Genomic DNA, 21,805 nt, shown 5'->3' with positions numbered 1-21,805 from the left:
AAAAACAAATACAAAACATAACTTACAAGTAAGAAAATTATATACAGATAATCTTTTACACTATAATTCAAAACTGCTCCTCTAGCAATAGTGCTAGAAGATAACTCTGATAAGTGAAGAAAAGCATACTTTGTGTTACTCTTACACATATTTTAGAAGCTATTTTGATTGAAAAGAATTAAGCTAATATAGTTTATATAACTTCATTGCACATTACTCAAAAGATATTCACAGTGTTATAAACAATCAATAAAGTACATACTTCCACCAGAAATCCTAAACCTTGGATACCACTAAACTTCACTTGAACACCTGAACTGGCATCCTATCTCTAGCTACGTAACAATAGCCATGTCACCATACCTTTGATCTTCAGATAATTTAGAAACAGAATATAGAAAAAGATTCCTACCTGTCATATAAGGGCTGTTATAAGGCTAACAGAAGACTATATAGATTCAATTTACTTTCATTTGCTTATTAATTTAACAGACATCTGTATCCATGCCCAAACCTTGTGCCAGACTCTGGGTATACAATACCACATATGATGCTCTATCTGCCCTTAGGAGATTCTAACCCAAGATGGGGAGATGGGCATGTACACAAAGCAGTGCTACAGGCACTAACTGGGAGAAATACAGACAACGCCCAGTGGGGAGAGGAGGGAGTACTCAGTTCTGTCCAAGAAGAAAAGAAGGTAGTCAGAAACAGCTTCCTGCAAAGAGGCTACACATGAGCTCTGCTAATCCTCTCTGGGGTCTCTACTCATTACGATCCCCTTATCCCTTCCCTCATCCTAAAATCAAGTGATGTCTCTAACCCTTTAACAGCTCCACAGTTTCTTATCTCAATTCTAAAATCTGAAAAGCTCTCAAAACTTGCACTTTTTTTAAACTTACTTGCCGGCAAAAGCTGACCTGAACTGAAGTAAGGTTCTTGATCAACAATACCCTTTCTACTTTTTGTAGGAAACCCTAGTTAATAATTCCATCATCCAACCATCACCTAAGCCAGGAATTGGGACAGCCATGGCTTTCTCGCTCTCACCCTCCAAACCCAGCTACACTAGGCTTTGTCAATTTAGCCCTCAAATACGTATCCTACCTATTCCTTCCTCTTCTTCCCCCTATAACTGCCTCAGCCAAGGCCTTCATCATCTCAGTTGCACCATCACAGTAATCTGACTCCGCCTCTAACTGCGCTACTCACAATTTAGCCTCCACATCATGGCCAGCTTGATTCTTCTCAAATGGACATCTGATCATGTAGTTTCCTTGCTTAAAACACTCTGATGTCTCTGCACTATCTACACGAAAAGCCCAAACTCCTGATCACAGTATGAAAGGTCTGCTAAGATTCAGCCACCACTGAATACAATTCGTCTCCTGGCACTCTGTTAAACATACACTGCAGCCACACAGAAATGCAGTTTCTAGGAGTTGCCAATCTGTTTCACACTCCTTGCCTTCACACTGCCCCTCTGCTCCTAAGTCCTCTTTCTTTCCATCCCCTCGCCTTGTTTCTTGTACCAGACCTACTTATTCAAATCTAATGTAGCAAACCACATCATGCACCTTCCCTTCCCCAGGTCCAGGCAACACTGTCATGCCCCTTCCTTCTATGCCCCATCTATTTCTGGATATGAACTTAATGTTTATGCAGCCAGAATACTGAGACTCCTGGAATGCTGAAATCATTGCTTATCTCATGTCTAACACTGGACTTAGCACATATTAGGTGCTCAAAGTAAGCTGGCTGATGAACAATCTTTTCAACTTTCCAGAAAACATCTCACGCTTCTCCTTCCTTCTCAGCTCTCTCTGCACAGCAGCTCTGTACTCTATCTCTTACAACTGTTCTTCCATTATTTCCTCTAACTTATACTCTTCTTTCCTTCTTCATTGTCAGAAGAGAAAGAGGACACATTTGAGAAGTGAAAAAAAACCCTAGCCAGGATTTCTCACTAATAACTTGACACTGAAAACATTTTGGGCCTGATAACTCTTTGCTGTGGGGGCTGCCCTGTACATTGAAGGATGTTTAGTAGCACTACCGGCCTCTATCCACCAGAAGCCAGTAATACCCCTCCCTACAAATGTCTCCAAAATGTCCCCCTCAGAGGCATAATCTCCCCTGATTGAGAACCACTGCCCTAGACTGACTTTGCTTGGCTCCATCAGGAAGCAATAGGGGAAGGCTGATGCATGATCTCTTGCACTGACTGTCCTCCAGGTGAAAAATGACAAGGAAAGAAGATTCAGACTACATCAGTTTACTACTCAGGAGTGTGTGGTCAAGAAACATAGGCTGGAGTGACACTTCAAGGAAGGAAAGTACTCCATGGGCCCAAGATGAATCCATTTTGTCATATATCAGAGTTCCAGATTTCAGGATTCATTTGTATTAATATTTTCCCAAGCTTCATTTATTCAGTGCCACTGAAATGACCTGCTAGAGGGATACAGGATACAGCAATTTAATGCTATTAAATTCATTTCAAATCTTTTTTGAAAAAGAGATAGTGTTTAAAATTAAAATAAACTGATTAAAACATTAAACTATAAGTAGAAGGGAGGGGATAAATTGCACAGGAAACTAGGACATCTTGGCATGAGGAAGAAGAAGAGACAGAACCCCAGCACAGTACCCACCTGTGGTCGACACGATGTTATCGGGGCTTTCACTGCAGAGTTTGGACAACAGACTGGTTTTGCCAGAGCCTGTGAGGCCTATGCAAACCAGGTCATATTCTGGTCGTGCAGGTGGTGGTCCCTTGCAGCAAAGTGCTCTAAAACACTGCCAAAAGAAGGGGAAAAAAAAAATGTTCCTTTAAATGATAGTATGGAAATAAACCATAGTCACATTTAAAATGACTGAATAAGTATTAAGAAGTAATTGAATAAACTATTACCTATAAGGAAGAAAACGGTAACTTTAGAATAGTGAAACCTGGAGACACCACTCTAGCCAAGTGATCAAAGTTAGCATTCTTAGTTATGAAATGTTTTTCTACTTCATGGCTCCCTTCCTGCTATGGCAGGTGCACTGCAAAAAGCATGACATCATCCCACAGCTTTCCTGCCAAAACCACACAATCTGAATTTAAGCATGAGGAAACCAGATAAAGCCAATCTAAGGAGTATTCCAGAAGGCAACTGGCCTGTTCTCCTCCAAAGTATCAATGTCTTAAAAGTCAAAGAAAGACTGAGGAACTGTTCCATGTTAAAGAAGTCTAAAAAGACATAATAATAAAATGCAATACATCTTGGACTGGATCCTAGATCAAGAGGGAAAAAAAAAGCCATAAATGACATTATTGAGACAATAAGTGAACACTGAATATAGACTGCATATTAGATAAGAGTACTGTATAAGGTTAAGTTTCCTGAATTTAATCAATGTACTGTGGTTATGTAAGAAAAATCATTGTTCTGAGAAAATATTCTAATTATTTATAATACCTCTAAGTATTTAGAGGTGAAGGGTCTTGATGTCCACAATTAACTGGCTCAGAAAAATTCTAAATCTCCAGCTCCATCTTTATCTGGTGAGGAGAGTGATAAAGTCAGCATGGCAAAATGTTAATGACTAGTGGCGCTGAGTGAAGAGAACAGAGGAAAATTCCTTGTTCTGGTCTTACCACTGATATTATTTCAAAATACAAAGATTTTTAAAACCATTAAATAGAGTCTCTGTACATACCACTGCCTTTCTGGCCTTTGCTAAATTCTGTTTCAGGTCAATCAACCAGGGTACTACGAACTGTAGTATAGTTTGTGCACTGCACAAACCTGTTTGCTCTGCAAGAGTTAAAGACAAGGGGATCTGGGCCAGGCATGGTGGCTCATGCCTGTAATCCCAGCACTTTGGGACCAGTCTGGCCAATGTGGTGAAACCCAGTCTGTACTAAAAATACAAAAAGAAATTAGCCAGGCATGGTGGCAGGCACCTGTAATTCCAGCTACTCAGGGGACTGAGGCAGGAGAATCACTTGAATCTGGGTGGCAGAGGTTGCAGTGAGCCAAGGTCACACCACTGCACTCCAGCCTGGGCAACAAGAGCAAGACTCCATCTCAGAAAAAAAAAAAGAAAAGAAAGAAAGAAAGAAAGAAAAGAAAGAAAAGAAAGAAAGAAAGAAAGAAAGAAAGAAAGAAAGAAAGAAAGAAAGAAAGAAAGAAAGAAAGAAGGAAAGAAAGAAAGAAAGAAAGACAGACAAGAGGATTTGGGAGACAGGGTATCATTCGTGCAGCTTTTGATCTTTCTACTTATCCCATATCCGTAGGGGCCAACTATGTGCCAGCTTATAGAGCCTGAAACATTTAGATCCTGAATGATTCATGAGAGAAAGAGGGAAAGGGGGAGACAGGGAGGAAAGAAGGCAGATCTACTCACTTGTGGGTCATCTGGAGATCATGAGGGAAGAGACCTATAAAAAAGCCTGTGTTGATTCATCTCACTCAGATAAAATCTGAGTACTAATTGGCTGTCATACTCTCGTAAATCAAACTTGATTATCTCTCTCCCTCATTTCTCACATCTAATCAACAAATCTAGTTCATATGACCTCTGAAGTAGCTCTAGGATCTGTCCACTTCTGTCCAGCCCAGGCCATCATCACCTGAACAACATCAATATCCTCCCACTAGTTCCAGTATATTTGCTCTTGTGCCCCCTATTCTCCACACTGCAGCGACTGGATTGCTTATAAAGAGAAAATCTGACCATACGTGCTTAAGCCATCCCAGCGACTTTGCCCAGCCTTTGAGCCCAAACCCTTACCATGGTCTACCCCACACTCCATGATCTGCTGCAGCCAAGCTCACCAGCCTCATTGCCCTCACTCCCCTATATCCTCCAGCCATGCCCTCTCTTACCTCAATTGAGGCATCTAATATGCTGTTCCCTCTTCCCCCATTTCTGGACTTAACCAACACCTCATCATTTTTAGGTCTCAACTTAATCATCCCGTCCTCAGGGCAGTCTGCTCCAACCCTAAGAATGTGTTAGCAATTCACGTCAAGCTCTACTGGGCTTTTGTAAATTAATTACACAGACAATTGCAGTTTCTTATTCATCACCAGCCTGTGAGAACCATGTCTGTCCCCCTTCATCTCAGTACCCACAGTGTCTAGCAGAGAACATGGCATAGAATCAACCCTCAGCAGATAATTGTTGAATGAAGAATGAACAACACTTAAATTTTACCTAAGCAAAGAAAAAAGAAAACATAGAGACTAATAGGATGCTTGATCTATGCTCTCTGGGCCCTCCACGCTTCAAGAAAATACTGTCAAAATAAGAAACCCTTGACTTTTTCACTTCGCTCCAATGCCATTAGTTAGCCTAGTTCCCAAAAGAGTGGTTTTGGTGTACAGGATCAACTTTCTTGGTAAACTAGAGCTTCTTTTTGTCCTAGATTCACTTTTCCTCCGTTTTCAAGAGGTTCTGCCTGCTTCTGGTAAACAATTCTATGACCTATATTCTTCATGGGTTTATTCACGCTAATTGTATTTCCTCTCAGTCTTTTCAAGCCTGAGGAGTCCTACTTATTTCAGTCTGTCTTCATCCTATGAGATGTTCTTCTCTGACCTTCCTTTAGTTCCAGCGCACCCTCTCCCACAAGATTAATGACCATAACTACTAACAGCATTCTAAACGCCAACACATCACTTCGTGGATTCATATGAAGGCTGGCTGATACTGTCTGACTTTAACAAGCTTTCTTATAAAGTCTGTCTCCCAGACTCAGAGTGAGAGTTTTTCTCAGAGATAGGTTTATTTGTGTATGTATCTATTCCCTCAAAGCTGTTCAGACTTAGAAGAGGTCTTCCACATTCAATTAGGACAGACAACAAAACTAATCACACAGTTTCTTTTACTGGGCTGCTTTGGTCTTGTTTGGGGTTCAAGGAGGAGAGACCCCATTCCTGCTCTAGAGGCCTTCATTCTCACTCAGCTCCCTGGCCAGAATTCCTCTGGACTATCTCCTGGAGGAGGGCTGGCCTGACTACCCTGGCCCAAACTATCATAAATCTTAAATATCAAATGAAACTGTATGTAAATGATGGCTAGAGCATCCTGTTTAAATTATTCATGTTGTTATCACTCATATTTTTGCCAAACACTCCAGAATTTCATCTTCATGTTCTTTTTAAAATCCAGAGTATAAAAACTCTGTAGCCAACTCCATTAATATCTATTTTACCCATTTATTCTAGGTCACCTAAGCCACTTCTGACATAAAAGATGATTTCGCAATGATAGCAGTGATATTCTACTCCACTGTCTTTTCTCTTCCTTTTTTTTTTTTTTCAGACGGAGTTTCGCTCTTGTTGCCCGGGCTAGAGTGCAATGGCACAATCTCGGCTCATAGCAACCTCCACCTCCCGGGTTCAAGTGATTCTCGTGCCTCGGCTTCCTGAGTAGCTGGGATTACAGGTATGTGCCACCACACCCGGCTAATTTTTGTATTTTTAGTAGAGACGGGGTTTCACCATGTTGGCCAGGCTGGTCTCAAACTCCCGACTTCAGGTGATCCACCCACCTCAGCCTCCCAAAGTGCTGGGATTACAGGCATGAGCCACCGCGCCCAGCCTTCTCTTCTCTTTCTTTCTCTCTCTCTCTTTTTTTTTTTTTTTTAAAGACAGTCTGTCTCTGTCACTCAGGCTGGAGTGCAGTGGTGCAATCTCCACTCACTGCAACCTCCAAATCCCAGGCTCAAGCAATCCTCCCACCTCAGCGTCCCAAGTAGCTGGGATTACAAGTGTGCACCACCGCACCCAGCTAATTTTTGTATCTTTGTAGAGATGGGGTTTCACCATGTTGCTCAGGCTGGTCTCCATCTCCTGAGCTCAGGTGATCCACCCACCTCGGCTTCCCAAAGTGCTGAGATTACACGTGTGAGCCACTGAGCCCGGCCTCTCTTCCCTTTTTATATTCTCACCAGTGATGTCATCTCCAGTCCCATGGTTTCAATCATATAACTGAATGTCATAAGGACATCCAACATGACATCTCCCCCTCCATCTCCCCAAGCTCTTTCTCAAAGTCCAGGCTCTATAGTTCCAGCTGTTCTATGAGAACCCAAACCAAAACTGAATAAAACAAAAGCCTCCCCACAAAACCACAGGCTGTGGAAATAAGGTTCTTTGGAACTTAAAGGCTGGATTGATAGTTATTACAAGACAAAATCTTTGAAATAAATCACAGTCTTAGAAACCAACATGTATTTGAAATGACTGAATAAATCATCCTATGGGTAACAGGAATAGTGTCAGATTTTGAGTCAACAAGATAAAACTTTTAACAGTATGCTACTTCCAATGGGGAAGGAATGGTCATGTTTTCTGAGTCAGTTCCTAAAAACTGTAAAGAGTTTTCATTTGTTTTTTGTTTTAAAACTTAATGAAGCTTTGGGTCCTGCAGTCAATTTACTTAAAATTACTCATTTTGGCCTCTAGACTATACTGTACCAAAGTTCATTGTGTGTGTCTCCTACAGCAGCTCTTGCATTGTTCAGAGTAAGCCCTTTTCACTGTTGTACAATGCAAAACACAATGCTGTCGGCAGTCCTGACAGCAAGCGGCAAACTCAGGCCTCATTCCCAGGCCAGACACTAAGGCATTGTGTAACTCTGTTCAAGCCTCATAAACCTATCCATGCTTCAGTTTCCCCATGATTAACCAGTAACGTTTTAACACTCTCTGCCACTTCCTTTCTTCAGGAGGATGTTATGAGGCCTGGGTGCAATACATTATGCTACTAAGAAAGGCACCATATGGGTAAATAACTGTTCATCGCGATGTTCATTTTTCCAAGGTATCTTAAGTGATAGTTAGCTTCCTTAGACAAGGGCCTGGCCGCCCGATATCCAGCCCAGACTGTAGTACTTCCAACAGCCCACAGCAGCCTCCACATGCTCCATTCTATCCCAGTTCAGCCCCAGACACTAAACACACACAACCTGTCCCCACTCCCCTGGTAGCAGCAAATAGAGAACAGAGCCAGTCTGAATATAAGTATACCCTCTTGGGGGGCCAACCAAGGTCATGGTCTCCATTGCCTAGACTGCTTCAGCTCACAGGCCTTTTCACACGGGGCCAGTTATGACTTGGTCTTTTTTAAAAGAACCCAGTGTATCTACCATATTATGTCAGGACACAGGATGTTTCCCCATTCTGTGTACCCACAAACTTCTAGTGCTGTATTGGAGGAGATGGTGTGCCTAGGTCTTGAGAGAGGGCAAAGACCAGAATCACCAGTAATAACTGACTATATCGTAGACTTTGGACAAACCATATAATCAACAGCTGAAATAATGGATTAGCTTAAAAGCAGAAGCAAACCCCTTAGAAATATGTGCTTAAAAAGGAAGGTGACTACAAATATTGGAAAGAAAAGAAAGCAAAAGATAAAACTACTAGAGTAAAATAAGGACTTGCATTTCAGTCTGATGACCTAGCACCAAGACAGCAAGATTATCTTAAAATGTTCCCATTTCTGTTGGGAACAGAAATAAGGTACTTATTTCCCCAACAGTGCCAGACATTCGGTAGGTCTAGTAGAGCACTGTACACAATCGGTACTTGATGAATAACCCCTCGTGTCAACAATGCAAAGCACTAATCAAGCATTTAATTGTACAGTTCATTTTCCTCTATATTTCTACCTTAATGACTCCGGCCACCCTCCAAATCACCACTATTCCTTCATATGGTCTGAGCACTTAACGTTTCTATGCCACCCTGTTCCTGTGCACACAGAATAAAAGTTCCTCCCCACTTTCCTACTTGGCAAACTCCTACTCAAAGTTCTGTTTAAAGGGCACCTCCTCTGAGAAGTGTTCAATTCCCTCAGAGAGAAATAATCCTTTCTTCCACTTTTAGGTCCTGTATACACTAGCACTACAGTTAATACTATGCCACATGTATTCTTTTCTAAGATTCACTGGCTGATAGAAATATGCACACAGACACAAAGACATATCCATTCTTGGTCCTATTATAGGTTCAAAAAGCTTAATTTTACAGCTACCAAGGGGTGGCCAGGCACCAAAACAGAGCAGCAAAGTTGTCCTACAAATATGTGTTTCTAGATGAGAATCTAGCTCAAAATCCTCCCACTTTGGCACTGGCCCCTGCATTGCCAGTATTTCCTACCATCCTGTTTCACTAAGTTCTCAGCCCTTTGGGACATGGCATTTGTTTCAATTGATGCTCTGTTTTTCATCATGAATACATGATTTTATTCTGAGCATGATTTCAATTTGATTGAAGCTCTGTATAGTTGCTGGAAACTTTTCTTCCATCGGCTTTGGGACTTCCCCACAGCCAGACTACCCAAGCCGCACACTGTTTCCTTCTCGTTTCAATACTGGTCTCGCCAGACAGAAACACAAGGTCTCCTATGACAGCTCACCAGGTCTTTTTCTATGTGGCCCAAGGGTGAGGCCAAGGACCGCACTCAAAAAGTACTTTTTAGATTAACGAAACATCCATGAGTTGGTACCTAAAGGGAAGAGAAAAGTCACCCATAACTTTAAGTGGATGTATTTCTCATGTAGTTGGCTTCCAAACCAAAAAGAGGCAGATATTCATTCTGACCCTTCTCCAACTCTCATAATGAAGAAAAAAAGAAGCTTCTAAAAAGAAGTCAATTTCTAGAAGTGTTTTCTAACACTAAGCATTGTTCAATGAGTAAAACATTAAGAAGTGCTTAAATATGTAAAATGACTTGATTTAGAACAAAATATTTTCCAGGTCTGTAACAGTCAGATATGGCTCTGTCTTCTGAAAATGTAAACCCAGTACAAAATACAACACACTACAAAATGTGTTACAGGATTTGTCAGAGCTGCTTGAGCTCTGTAGGAGACATTGGGAGGGGCGGGTGTCCTAATAAATTAAAAATAAAACCGTAGTGAACACCAGATATAAGTGACTTATGGGTATTAATTCATCTATTCCCTAGAAAGGTACCACATGATTTCAATTTAAAGAGGAGGAAACTGAGGCTCAAAGAAGTTAAGTAACTTGCCTACGTGGAACAGGATTCAAACCCTGGCAGTCTGGCTCCTGAGCTGTTTTCCAAACTTCTGCAATGATAAGCCTCTAATTTCTGAGGGTGTGTCACGCAAAGGAAACTTTAGATCCATTCTGTGTAGATAGAGGGCAACACAGAGATAAGAAAATGTACCAGAGAGCTATTAAGTGGCAGAGCTGGGGTTCAAGCCAGAGTTATTCCACTCCAGAGCCCTGGTTCATGCCCTCAAGTCAGGGATCAGAGCATCAGAAGTGGGGTGTTCTGTTCTTTTGAGGGGGTGAAAGAATGCTTTAAGTAAGTTTGCTTGTGTAACTGGAGAAAAACACCGGGCAAAGGAAGGCGAAGATACAAGTCTTTGTATTGCTTCTTTACTTGTACCAGCAGGTTTATGGCCAAAGTAGCTCTCATTCCAGGCAAAAGGGACCTGCAGCTCTCTTGGAGTAGGAGGAGTTGGATGAGAAATAGCATCCTTAAGGTTCTTGCCCTGCTGAATTAGGGAGCAGGGGAGGAGGAAGAGAGGAGATTGACTGGGATGGAAGAAAAGGGGATACCAAAGTGCCGCTGGCTTCTCTCTTTCACACTGTTTGCTTCTTTCATTTAACCCTTTTTTTGTCCTCTGGAAAGGATAAAACTTACGTATTAAGAGAAGCCAGCCAGGCGCAGTGGCTCATGCCTGTAATCCCTGCACTTTGGGAGGCCGAGGTAGGGGGATCATTCGAGGTCAGGAGTTCGAGACCAGCTTGGCCAACGTGGTGAGACCCCGTCTCTACTAAAAATACAAAAATTAGCCAGGCGTGGTGGTGTGTGCCTGTAGTCCCAGCTACTCAGGAGGCCGAGGCAGGAGAATCGCTTAAACCTGGGGGACTGAGGTTGCAGTGAGCTGAGATCGCACCACTGCTCTCCAGCCTGGGCGACACAGCGAGACTGTCTCGAGAAAAAAAAAAAAACAGAAGCCCATGTGAGCTGCAGAGATTTCCAATCCTAAGCACAGCAGTGGAAAAAAATCTCTTTTGAAACAGCCTCAAATTATATGTATATATAAATTGTACCTTAAAATATATGTGTATGTAAATTATATTTCAATAAGTGAAATAAATAAGCAAATACTAAATAAAATATGTTGGAGGGGAGTATAGGAGAAAATATATGAATAAACTGGGTTGTGCAGAAAGGCATGTGAAGGAGAAGGTCTATAATGAGCACGCGATCTCTTAGCTAACCCTATCTTTCTAGTTGTAAGAAGAGAAACAAAAATCAAATATGCTTCGATGTCTTAGGGTGACCAGTGGTTCTTGCAAACAAGTTCAAAATGGCATCTATAGCAAGAGAAATAACAAACAGGGCAAAGGAGTGCTGTGAAGAGGCCCCTGGCTGCCAGACACAGCCCAGCTGAAGACTTCTCCACGTTCCAAGGGCAACCTGTGTTTTGAGGTGGAAATCCTGTCATCCTTTAAGACCCTAGTGGGAAAAAAACAACAAATTGTTTTTACAGAAGGTGGGTCAAACCTTTCAGCCATGTGGGCTGCTGGGAGCACACAGATGAAGGCTTTGGACTGGAATTGTCCCAGGGCTGAGGCTTCTGGCCAATCCATCACACTGCCTCAGGACACTAAGTCTGTCTTTGCCTTACCCTTTGTATTTCTCAATCCACATTCCTTTTTGGGGTGAAATACTCCATTATTTCTGCTTTGTTCTGGGCTGTCTCCTGTCTCTGTCCCTATTAACTCGTGGCAACAAAAGAAACAAACAGAAGCAGGGGATTTCATGCTTAGCAGCTATAGACATTGGCCTCACGGCTTTGCAGAGGGGCAGACATCTGAGACTTTGAATGGAAGAGAGTGCTGCTGCGCTGAACCAGACCCGGGGCCCACGTGGCTCCCAGTCTGCATCAGTCATCCCCGATCAGTGGCTTTCAAGAGTCTCGGTATGTGGAATTCAAGACGAACCAAAAGTGAGGTTTTAAAAGTTAGGGCGTGTATCTGATGATTAGATTTAAAGAAATGAATTCGAGAGTCTCATATAATTCCCAGCTATGCATAATTTCACATCTTCTCACAATGGAAATAGATCAGAGGAATAGGATTTTTTTCTTTTACTAGCAAAGGAAACTAAGTAAAAAAATAAGTGTTTCTTTAAAAAAAAATCTAATCCTTACATTGTAATGGCTTGATGGGAAAAAATCAATTTTTATAAAAACAGAATTATGCATTAAAACCAGCAATAAAATACCCAGCATAAATGTCTATAATGAGACCTAAGCTTTATATGCCATATTCATAAACATCTCCAAATCAGGGCCTCATCTAGGTCAGTTTCAGACCATGTACTATTTTTTTCCTAAAGAGCAAAGTAATACAATTTAAAGGAAAGTGAATGACAAACTAATGCATTTTACAGCAAATCTCTTTTTTTGGTGATTACCTGAACAGAACATTTCTAAACAGGAAGCAGGGCATAAAAATACACAAACACTTCTAACATTCCTTACCAAGGGCATTTTCTGTATTTTATAGACTTAAGAAGGGTCAGGACATGAAAACATTTAAAAGGAGCTAGGTGGCCGGGCACAGTGGCTCATGCTGGTAATCCCAGCACTTTGGGAGGTCAAGGGAGGAGGATCACTTGAGGCCAGGAGTTCGAAACCATCCTGATGAACATAGCGAGACTCCATCTCTTCAAAAGAAAAATTTAAAAATTAGCCAGGTGTGATGGTGTGCGCCTGTAGTCCCAGGTCCTGGGGAGGGTGAGGCAGGAGGATTGCTTGAGCCCAGGAGTTCAAGGCTGCAGTGAGCTATGGTTGTGCCACTGCACTCCAGCCTAGGTAACAGTAACACTGTCTTAAAAAAAAAAAAGAGAGAGAGAGAGAGAGAGAACTAGGTTCCATAAGTAGACCTTCAAATGGATTTAAATATCACCACAAAAATCCCTAGGAGGAAAGATCTCAATAAAGTAGATTCTTTCCGTTCTTTGTGCTTTTGGAACTGAAGCTAGAAAGGCTTATAACAAAAAAAAAAAAAAAAAAGAAAACAAACCAAAATTGTTTTTCTTGTAGTCCCTAAAAGTGGAAATCCTATTCTATTTATTCTATTCTTTACTTAACAATCTTTTAGGCTCCATAAAGATGGAGCTCAGTCCCATATATTCTACTAGTCACCAATTCCTATGAATCCGTCCAACTTTGCCTCTACTATTTCCCTGTTCCTCCTGGATCCCAGTGCCTTTCTTTGTTCAGGACATCACCACAGTCCTTTGGATAACCATACTATCTTTTCTCCTAACTGGTGTCATTAGTTCAGGTCTTATCCTACTCTAATTCAGTCTCCAGAATACCATGTTTTTCCCCTGATTTAAAATCTTTCTATAGCTACCCACAGCTGTCAGGATAAAGTACAGGCTCCTTATCCAGGCAGACAAGGAGCTTCATGATCTGACCTTTGCCTTCATTTCTGGCTTCCAATAGTTGTTATGGGGAACACAGGAAATAACGTCTATAACAGCTAAAACATGGTTTGACACACAAAACTTAATTGATAATAATTATTATTTTTCCCACCATATACATGGCCCTCAAGGCAATCGTATGCACCTCCATGCAGTTTCTGATCCATTCTCTTTCCTGCTCCATGTCAGCAAAGGGGCTGACCCTCTGCCTACACATCCTTCCTCACTATTTTCCTCTGGCTGGCTCTTAGTTATCCTTCAAAATTCAGCTCAATGATCATTTCTTTCAAGACAACTTCTGTGACCCTCAGACTGATTTAGATGACCTTCTCCAAACTCCCTGAGTATCTTTTCTATTTCACTGTCATAACACTCATCATTCTGTCAAGTACAGTTGATTTGCCATCCATCTTCCCCCACTGGACTTAGAGCACTTGAATGCAGGCACTACTTTTAATTCAACTTTGGAACATGGTGTCTGAGCAAGCCACATGGCCGGATGTGCTCCCCAGTGATGTGCATGGCTATGATTAAAAGCATGGTTAGACAAGCCTGAAATCAAACCCTATGGCAATCAGGACAAGTTACTTCACTGATAGCTAATCTAGAAAATAGGGATCATCTCACAGGATTGCTGGGAGTGGCAAATGAGGTACTATATACAAAATGCTCAGCACAGTCCTCAATAATCAATAGGTGTTATTATCATCATTAGTGCTCATATTAGATTTTTCACCTACAATAGTGTTTTCCCAAAGAAAACTTATTTTTATGACCACACATTAGGATTCTTCTCATAGTAGATAATTCAAGATAATTCAGGGTTTAGGCTTATTTTAACATCAATTTGGTCAAAGATCTGATATGATATGCCAAATCCCAATGGTGGCTAATGACATAGAGGCAGTCCTTTCGGTTTGCAATAATAACAATTAAAAGGTCGTAGTATGACATATAGTGGGACAATCGTTGGATTATTTTCTTCCCCTAAAGGTCAAAACCCCTAAAAACACACTTTCAAGAATTACTGGTCTATCCTAACAGTTAAATTGACTCTCTTTGAATATAAATTTCTATGTAGACCTAGACAAAAGCATAACAGAGCAGAAGTGTCCATAATCCCTGTACATCCTCAAATCACATTGCTTTAACTGCTGACAAAGACAAATGTTTACTATGGTCTAGCGCAGAGAAGCCAATACAGTGAGCAAAATGCTATCTCGCCTCACACATCAACACACGTGCCAGACAGATTCTGATTGCAAAGTCTGTTATTGGTGATGAGAGAGGCAGAGAGGGCACAGCTGGATATTTCAGATCCACAGCTGAGCTGGCAGCAGTGGGAGTTCAAGCCATCTTCTCACTTTAAAAGCTGGAATGAATCTGTGAGAGTTATTTAAAGGTGTGCTTTATTAAAGAGGCACTTTCTGACTACTGTCAAACTTCACGAGCAAAAGCTGAACACACAGATAGAGGCAGATCTATGTGGGGTCACCTATCAGATGTCAGCTGATCTCTTTCAGCACCCACAAATCACTTATTAAAAATTAAATACCAAAAAAAAGTTTCCCTTCAAGATTAAATGTAGCATGTGGACTTAATTTATATTACTAATGCTTTTAGTATTTGCTTTATATTATTCCCTGAAATTAATACAGGCACAAATGCCTTAAATTATGTTTCTTGAATTTATAGCCCAAATTACATAGATTATACAAGTACCATATACAGATTCATGAAGATATTAGAGAGGCTCCATGGGCCTTATACATTTAACTAGAGCTTTACTAGAATAAAGTCTCAGTAGCATCGACTTTTTTTTTTTTTTTTTCAAACAAAGGACTCACTCTATCAAAGGAGTTCTCAAACTACCAGGAAAATAAGATACTTGAACATCCCAAGTGTTTCTTAAAAAGGGATGTCTTCATTTTCCTTTTGTATAAAACAGGGTTCAGATTGCAAATAACAGAAAAGCAATTCATTGGAAGGATACTGATAATTCACAGAATTGATGAGAAGACTAAAGAACAGCAAGAACCAAGGCAGCCCAAGGTAACACTATTATAAGTTTAGGAGTTGCCACTTATGCTAACTGCTTGCCACCCTGCACCAAACTCCACTGCAGCCACGAGAATGACATCGGAAGGCTCCAACCCCGCGCAGTGTGCCACTGAGCTGGAGTATCTAACCAACCAAGCCTTGCTGGGTCTCATGCTGGGGCCCTGGCTACCAGGTTTTGTTGAGGAAAAAATTGCTGCCGCCACCATCAGCAATGGAAGGAGGGAACCCTAACTCCAAGTTCTTGTGGGATTTTCTCCAAAGCAGGGCAGCCAAAACCAGTATCAACTATACATTTGGTCCACTGGCCCAACAGACAGCAGAACTTATGTAGTACTACAATTGAAGGACATAAAACAGAACATATTTATTCATCTTCCGTTCCACAGACTGATTCTGACTGAATGTGCCAGAGTCTTGGGAATGGCTAAGAGTCAATCTGAACCAAGCAGGGGACAGGATGAGGGCTGGTAGAAAACCTGGAGTGAATTTTCCTGAGCAAACATGTTTTGCCCTGTTAGTGTCCCACTTGTTATTTAATACTCAGCTCTCCTATTCTACATGTATTCCCTTCTCCCTATTTTCCTACTGATAAATTATTACATGTAAGAAGATGAGGCTGGCTGTGAATGTAGGGGAGGCAAATGCCTGGCAGTTCTTATGTTCATACTTGCATATTTTTGCTTTCCTTTCACCTTCAATATCTTATGGGGAGAAAATGGGACAGGACATACTTGAAGCCATGTGTAGCACCTAGCTTTTGTTAATTAAACACAAAAACTCCATGGGACAGTCTGGGCTATTGTTTGTCACTAGCAGTGTAGATAGACATAAACTCCTTAAGGATGTATGACTAGCCATTCTTTTCTTTCTTTCTTTTTTAAATAAAACCATTCTGGTTTTCAACATGTTTGTCTAAGTAAGGTACAATCCTTCAAGTCTCCCTTTTCCAATTTGCAAATCACACGATAATTGTGAAGCAACTGTTACAGCAAGAACAAAAAAAAACTACTCATCTGGAACATGCAACAAAAAATAGAGCAATCATATTTATGGTTAGCAATAAATAAATAAAGGTCCTTGGCTAACAAACTCAGCTTTCCCAAAAGGAAAAAAAACCTGAAGGCTCACATTAAACTATCATGTTAAGAAAAAGAAGTGGGGGAATGGGAGTGGGAGAGAAAGGATTAGGTAAAGGCATGTGTTTTATAGAAAAGGACATTAGACCTCATTTGCTTGGTGAATCTGTGGAAATAATTTATGATATTCTACACAAGGAATTATGACTCCATCCTGAACAGACTGCTTATCTCCCCATGGCTCTTCACAAGCAAGAAAGGGCATGCTCATGACTCTTTGACTTTAGTGTTAACATTGATTTTATAATTACAATAATATTGGATACCAAGGTCCTCAAGGGAATTAGACATGGACAAATTAGAGACAGTATTTGCCAGAGATAAAATATTAATCACCAACAGAGTACATAAAATGTATCTGAGAGGATCAGGGCTCACTTGGGACCCACACGAGAGGAATAAGAAAGATGTCACCAGAAAAATGCAAGAATTCTCTGATATGTAAAAATCTGAAACAAAGAATGTCAGTCTTAACAAACTCTGCACATATTAAAATAAGATCTCATTGTCACATAATCTGGGGGCATTCCAGTAGGGCAGAGAATAAAAAATGACTTAAAATTTTCTTAGAGGGCTTCCAAAGCAAATACATAACAAGGACCCCACAGCTCTCTTTTTAATCCTATTAATTTTAAATTTCTTACAAATCACAAACTTCTCTTTGTCTAAGGTTTACGTCTCAAGCTAACCATTTTTTTGTGCAATCTTTAGGGTTTTCTACATACAGGTTCATATCACTGGCAAAGTCAACGTGCAAAAATCAGTTGCATGTCTGTACACTAATAATTAACAACCTGAAAAGGAAATTATGAAAATAATTCCATTTATAATAGCATTAAAAGAATAAGACACTTAAGAACTAACTTAACCAAGGAGGTGAAAATCTTGTACAGTAAAAGCCACAAAACATTGCTGAAAGAAATTAAAGAAGATACAAATAAATGGAAACACATCCCATGTTCATGGACAAAAGACAATAATGTTAATCTGTCAACACTACCCCAATGAATTCAATGCAATCCTATCAAAATCTAAATAATTTCTTTATGGAAATAGAAAAGCCCATCCTAAAATTCATATGGAATCACAAATGACAAAGCAATCTTGAAAACAAAGAACAAAGCTGGAGCTCCAGACTCACACATCCAGATTTCAAAACAAATGTCTGGTAATCAAAAGAGCATGTTATTAGCATAAACACAGACATACAGACCAATGAAATAGAATAGAGATCCCCAAAATAAACCTTTGCATATATGGTCAAATGATTTTGGGCAAGGGTGAAAAGATCATTCAATGGGAAAGAATGGTCCTTTCAACAGATGGTGCTAGGAGAACTGGATATGCACAGGAAAAAGAATAAAGTTGTACCCTTACCTAACGCCATATACAAAAGTTAACTCCAAATGAATAAAAGCACTAAATGTAAGACCTAAAAGTATAAAAAACATGGAAACATAGAAAGTTTTTTCTTAGAAAAAAATGCAGGGAAAATGCTTCATGACATCGAATGTGGCAATGATTTGTTGGACATGGTACCACAGACACAGATGAAAAAAGAAACAATAGGCAAATTGGACTTTCTCAAAATTAAAACATTTGGTACAACAAAAGAAAATGTCAATACTGTAAAAAGGCAGTCCATAGAATGGGAAAAAAATTTTTAAATCATATCTCTAATAAGAGATCAATGTCCGGAATATGTAGAGAACCCCTAAAATTGAACAATAAAAAAACTGTTCAAAAATAGACAAAGAATTTGAAAAGACATTCCTCTAAAGAAGATATACAAAAGGCTAATTAAGTATATGAAAAGATGCTCAATATCACTAATCATCAGGAAAATGCAAATCAAAACTACAGTGAGGGCCAGGTGTGGTGGCTCATGCCTGTAATTCCAGCACTTTGGGAGGCAAGGCAGGTGGATCACTTGAGGTCAGGAGTTCGAGACCAGTCTGGCCAACACGGTGAAACCCCATTTCTACTAAAGATACAAAAAAATTAGCCAGGTGTGGTGGTGCACACCTGTAATCTCAGCTACTCAGGAGGCTAAGGCAGGAGAATTGCTTGAACCCAGGAGGCAGAGGTTGCAGTGAGCCAAGATCGCCCCACTGCACTCCAGCCTGGGTGATAGAGTGAAACGCTGTCTCAAAAAAAAAAAAAAAAAAATTACAGTGAGATATCATTAGGATGGCCACTGTCTTAGACTGTTCCTCTTGCTACAACAAAATACGTAATTTACAAAGAACAGAAGTTTGTTTTCTCACAGTTCTGGAGGCTGGAAAATCCAGGATCAAAGCACTGGCATTTTATGTCTGGTGAGGGCCTTCTGCAACACCTTCACATGGGAGAAGGCAGAAGGATGAAAAGGGCCTAGCTAGTTTCCTGGAAGCACTGGATAAAGATATTAATCCCATTCATAAGGCCATAGCCCCCAGACTTAATAACCTCCTGAAGGCCTCACCTTTTAATACCATCACATTGGGTCTTAGGTTCCAACATATGAATTTTGGGGAGGACACGCACGTTCAAACCATAACAGCTACTATCAGAATAATGGAAAATAACAAGTGTTGGCAAGGATATGGAGAAATTAGAACCCTTGTACACTGCTGGGGAGAATGTCAAATGATATAGCCACTGTGAAAAACAATATGGCAGTACCTCAAAAAATTAAAAATAGAAATATCATCTGATCCAATAATGCCATATCTGGATATATACTCAAAAGAACTGAAAGAAGGATCTGTAAGAGTTATTTGTACACTCATGTTCATAGCAACATCATTCATAACAGCTAAAGCATAGAAGTACCCCATATGTCCATCAACAAATGAATGGATAAGCAAAATGTGATATATACATATAATGGATTATTATTTAGCCATAAAAAGGAAGGAAGTTCTGACATATGTTACAGCATGTTTCAACCCTGAGGACATAAGACTAAGTTAAGTAAGCCAGCCAGCCATAAAAAAGACAAACACAGTTTGACTCTACTTATATAAGACAGAATTAGTCAAAGTCATAAAGACCAAATGTAGAATGGTAGTTACCAGGAAATAAGGAGGGGCATACAAGCAGTTATTGTTCAATGGGTATAGAATTTCAGTGTTACAAGATGAAAAGGAGTTATGAAGATGTATGGTGGTGATCGTAGTGATATAACATTATAAATGTATTTAATACCACTGAGCTGCATACTTAAAAATGGTTAAGATGGTGAATTTTATATGTATTTTACAATAATAAAAAAAATTTTTGAAAAAAAATCCCACAACAATTTTTAACTCATCCCAAACCTTTTCCTCCTGAAACTTTCCTCCTTAGTTAACAACAGCTCCATTTTTTCAGTTGCTCAGGCCAAAAACTCTAGAATAATCCTTGGCACCCCTTTTTCTCTCAAACCACACATCCAATCAATCAGAAAATTCTGTCAGCAATAGCTTCAATATAATATCCAGACTCCAACTACTTCTCACCACCTCTACCCTTACCACCCCAATCTAAGCCACCATCATCTCTTGATTATTCCAAAAGCCTCACACTGGCTCCCTGCTTTCACTCAAACCTCCCTATTTACAGCACAGTAGCCAGAGTGATCCTGTTAACATATGTCAGACCAAGTCTCTTTTCCACTCAAAATACTCCAAAGGCTCCCATCTCACTCAGGCTAAAAATTAAAGCCCTTATAGCAGACTAAAAAGTCCTATAAAATCTGCCTCCTTCCTCCTTCCTCCCCCACTCCTAATTATTTCTATGACAACATCTACTACTATTTCTTCCCTCAGTCAGTTACTCCAAGCAAACTGGGCTTCTTGCAGTTCCTGGCCCACGCTTGGTAACATCCAACTTCAGGACCTTTGCACTTGCCATTCCCTCTGCCTAGAAATCTCTTGCCACAGATACACATATGATTCATAGTCACTCCTTTATGTTGTTTGGGTCTTTACTCACATATCACCTTTCAGTGAGACCTGCCCTGATCACTCTTAAAAACTGCACATGTACCCTAGAACTTAAAGTATTAAAGAATTAAAAAAAAAAAAAAGCCAAAAAAAATTGCAACCTTTCCCACCACATGTTCTATCCCCCTTACATGTTTTCCCACAGAACTTACTGTCTTCTTACTTACTCAGTAATTTACTATTTATTGTTTATTGCCAGTCTCCCCTCACTAGAGCATAAGTCCCATGATGGCAAGATTTTTTACAACTGTTTTATTGAAGTATTTCCTAACATTTATCATTGGACAGAGGTTGATGGAATTCTATATTCTAGCCACATTTTTCTTGAATGGAAGGAACATACGTCCTTTTAAATCACATCCTATTAAATTTGGCAAATCTTATACTTTTATGTGACTCCTCCTGTGTTTTGTCTTCCTCTAGAATTATAACACTAAGGTCATGCTAATGACAAACAGTTGGGGTGGGGGGCGGGTCTAGACAGAGTTTTAAAGTTTTCTAATCTTTACAAGAAGACACAAGAGGAGAAAACAGCCAGTCTGTTGAGAGAAAAAAACAGAAAACATAAGTGTCATGAAAGTAAGAAAACTTAAGTGTTTCAAGAGGGAGGAGGTAAGCAACTAAGATGAATGCTTCTGAGTGGTGAGATCAGAACACACAGAAAACCATTGGATCTGGAAATACGGAGGATATTGGTGATCTTCACAAGCACCATCTTAACTGGGGTGGTGAAGACAGAAATCAAGAGTATGTATTCAGATCCAGTGACACTTTTCATTTGACATGTTTCACGTAGGACATTCCTTCCATTCCCATGGCTTCTACTATTTTGATGGCTTCTGAATCCCATATCTGCTTCAACGTCCTGCTCTGGAGAGCCAAACTAGAGATTTTAAACTTCCTGTTAAGCATCTCTATCTAGACATCCCTTAGGTACTCTCAAACTAATAAAAATCCAATTCAGTATCAATCCTACCACCCATAAAAGAAACTTGTTCCTTCTTTCTATATTTCCTATTTCAGTAAATTGCAGCATCATCCAATCCATCAGCCAAAGCTTATCCTCAATCCTGTGCCTCTCACAATGTCCAAAATTGATGCAAGTCCCCTATTTGTATTGATTTCACCTCTGAAATATTTCTGTAATACTCTAAT

General features: G+C 40.1%; 1 protein-coding gene across 3 annotated transcripts in view; it reads right to left on the bottom strand.

Annotated features, from left to right (window-relative positions):
* The window catches only part of ARL15 (ADP ribosylation factor like GTPase 15), a 430,737-nt gene that overhangs the window by 294,731 nt on the left and 114,201 nt on the right, over positions 1–21,805 (bottom strand). For all 3 annotated transcript variants that reach the window (XM_055253826.2, XM_055253824.2, XM_055253825.2), the window contains one exon: positions 2,655–2,799. In XM_055253826.2, coding sequence (XP_055109801.1) covers positions 2,655–2,799 — 145 coding nt within the window. The remainder of the gene's footprint in view (positions 1–2,654; positions 2,800–21,805) is intronic.

This window comes from Symphalangus syndactylus, chromosome 18, assembly GCF_028878055.3.
Source record: "Symphalangus syndactylus isolate Jambi chromosome 18, NHGRI_mSymSyn1-v2.1_pri, whole genome shotgun sequence".
NCBI lineage: Eukaryota > Metazoa > Chordata > Mammalia > Primates > Hylobatidae > Symphalangus > Symphalangus syndactylus.
The sequence above is the reverse complement of the archived record's forward strand: the minus strand, read 5'-3'. Positions and strand labels throughout refer to the sequence as shown.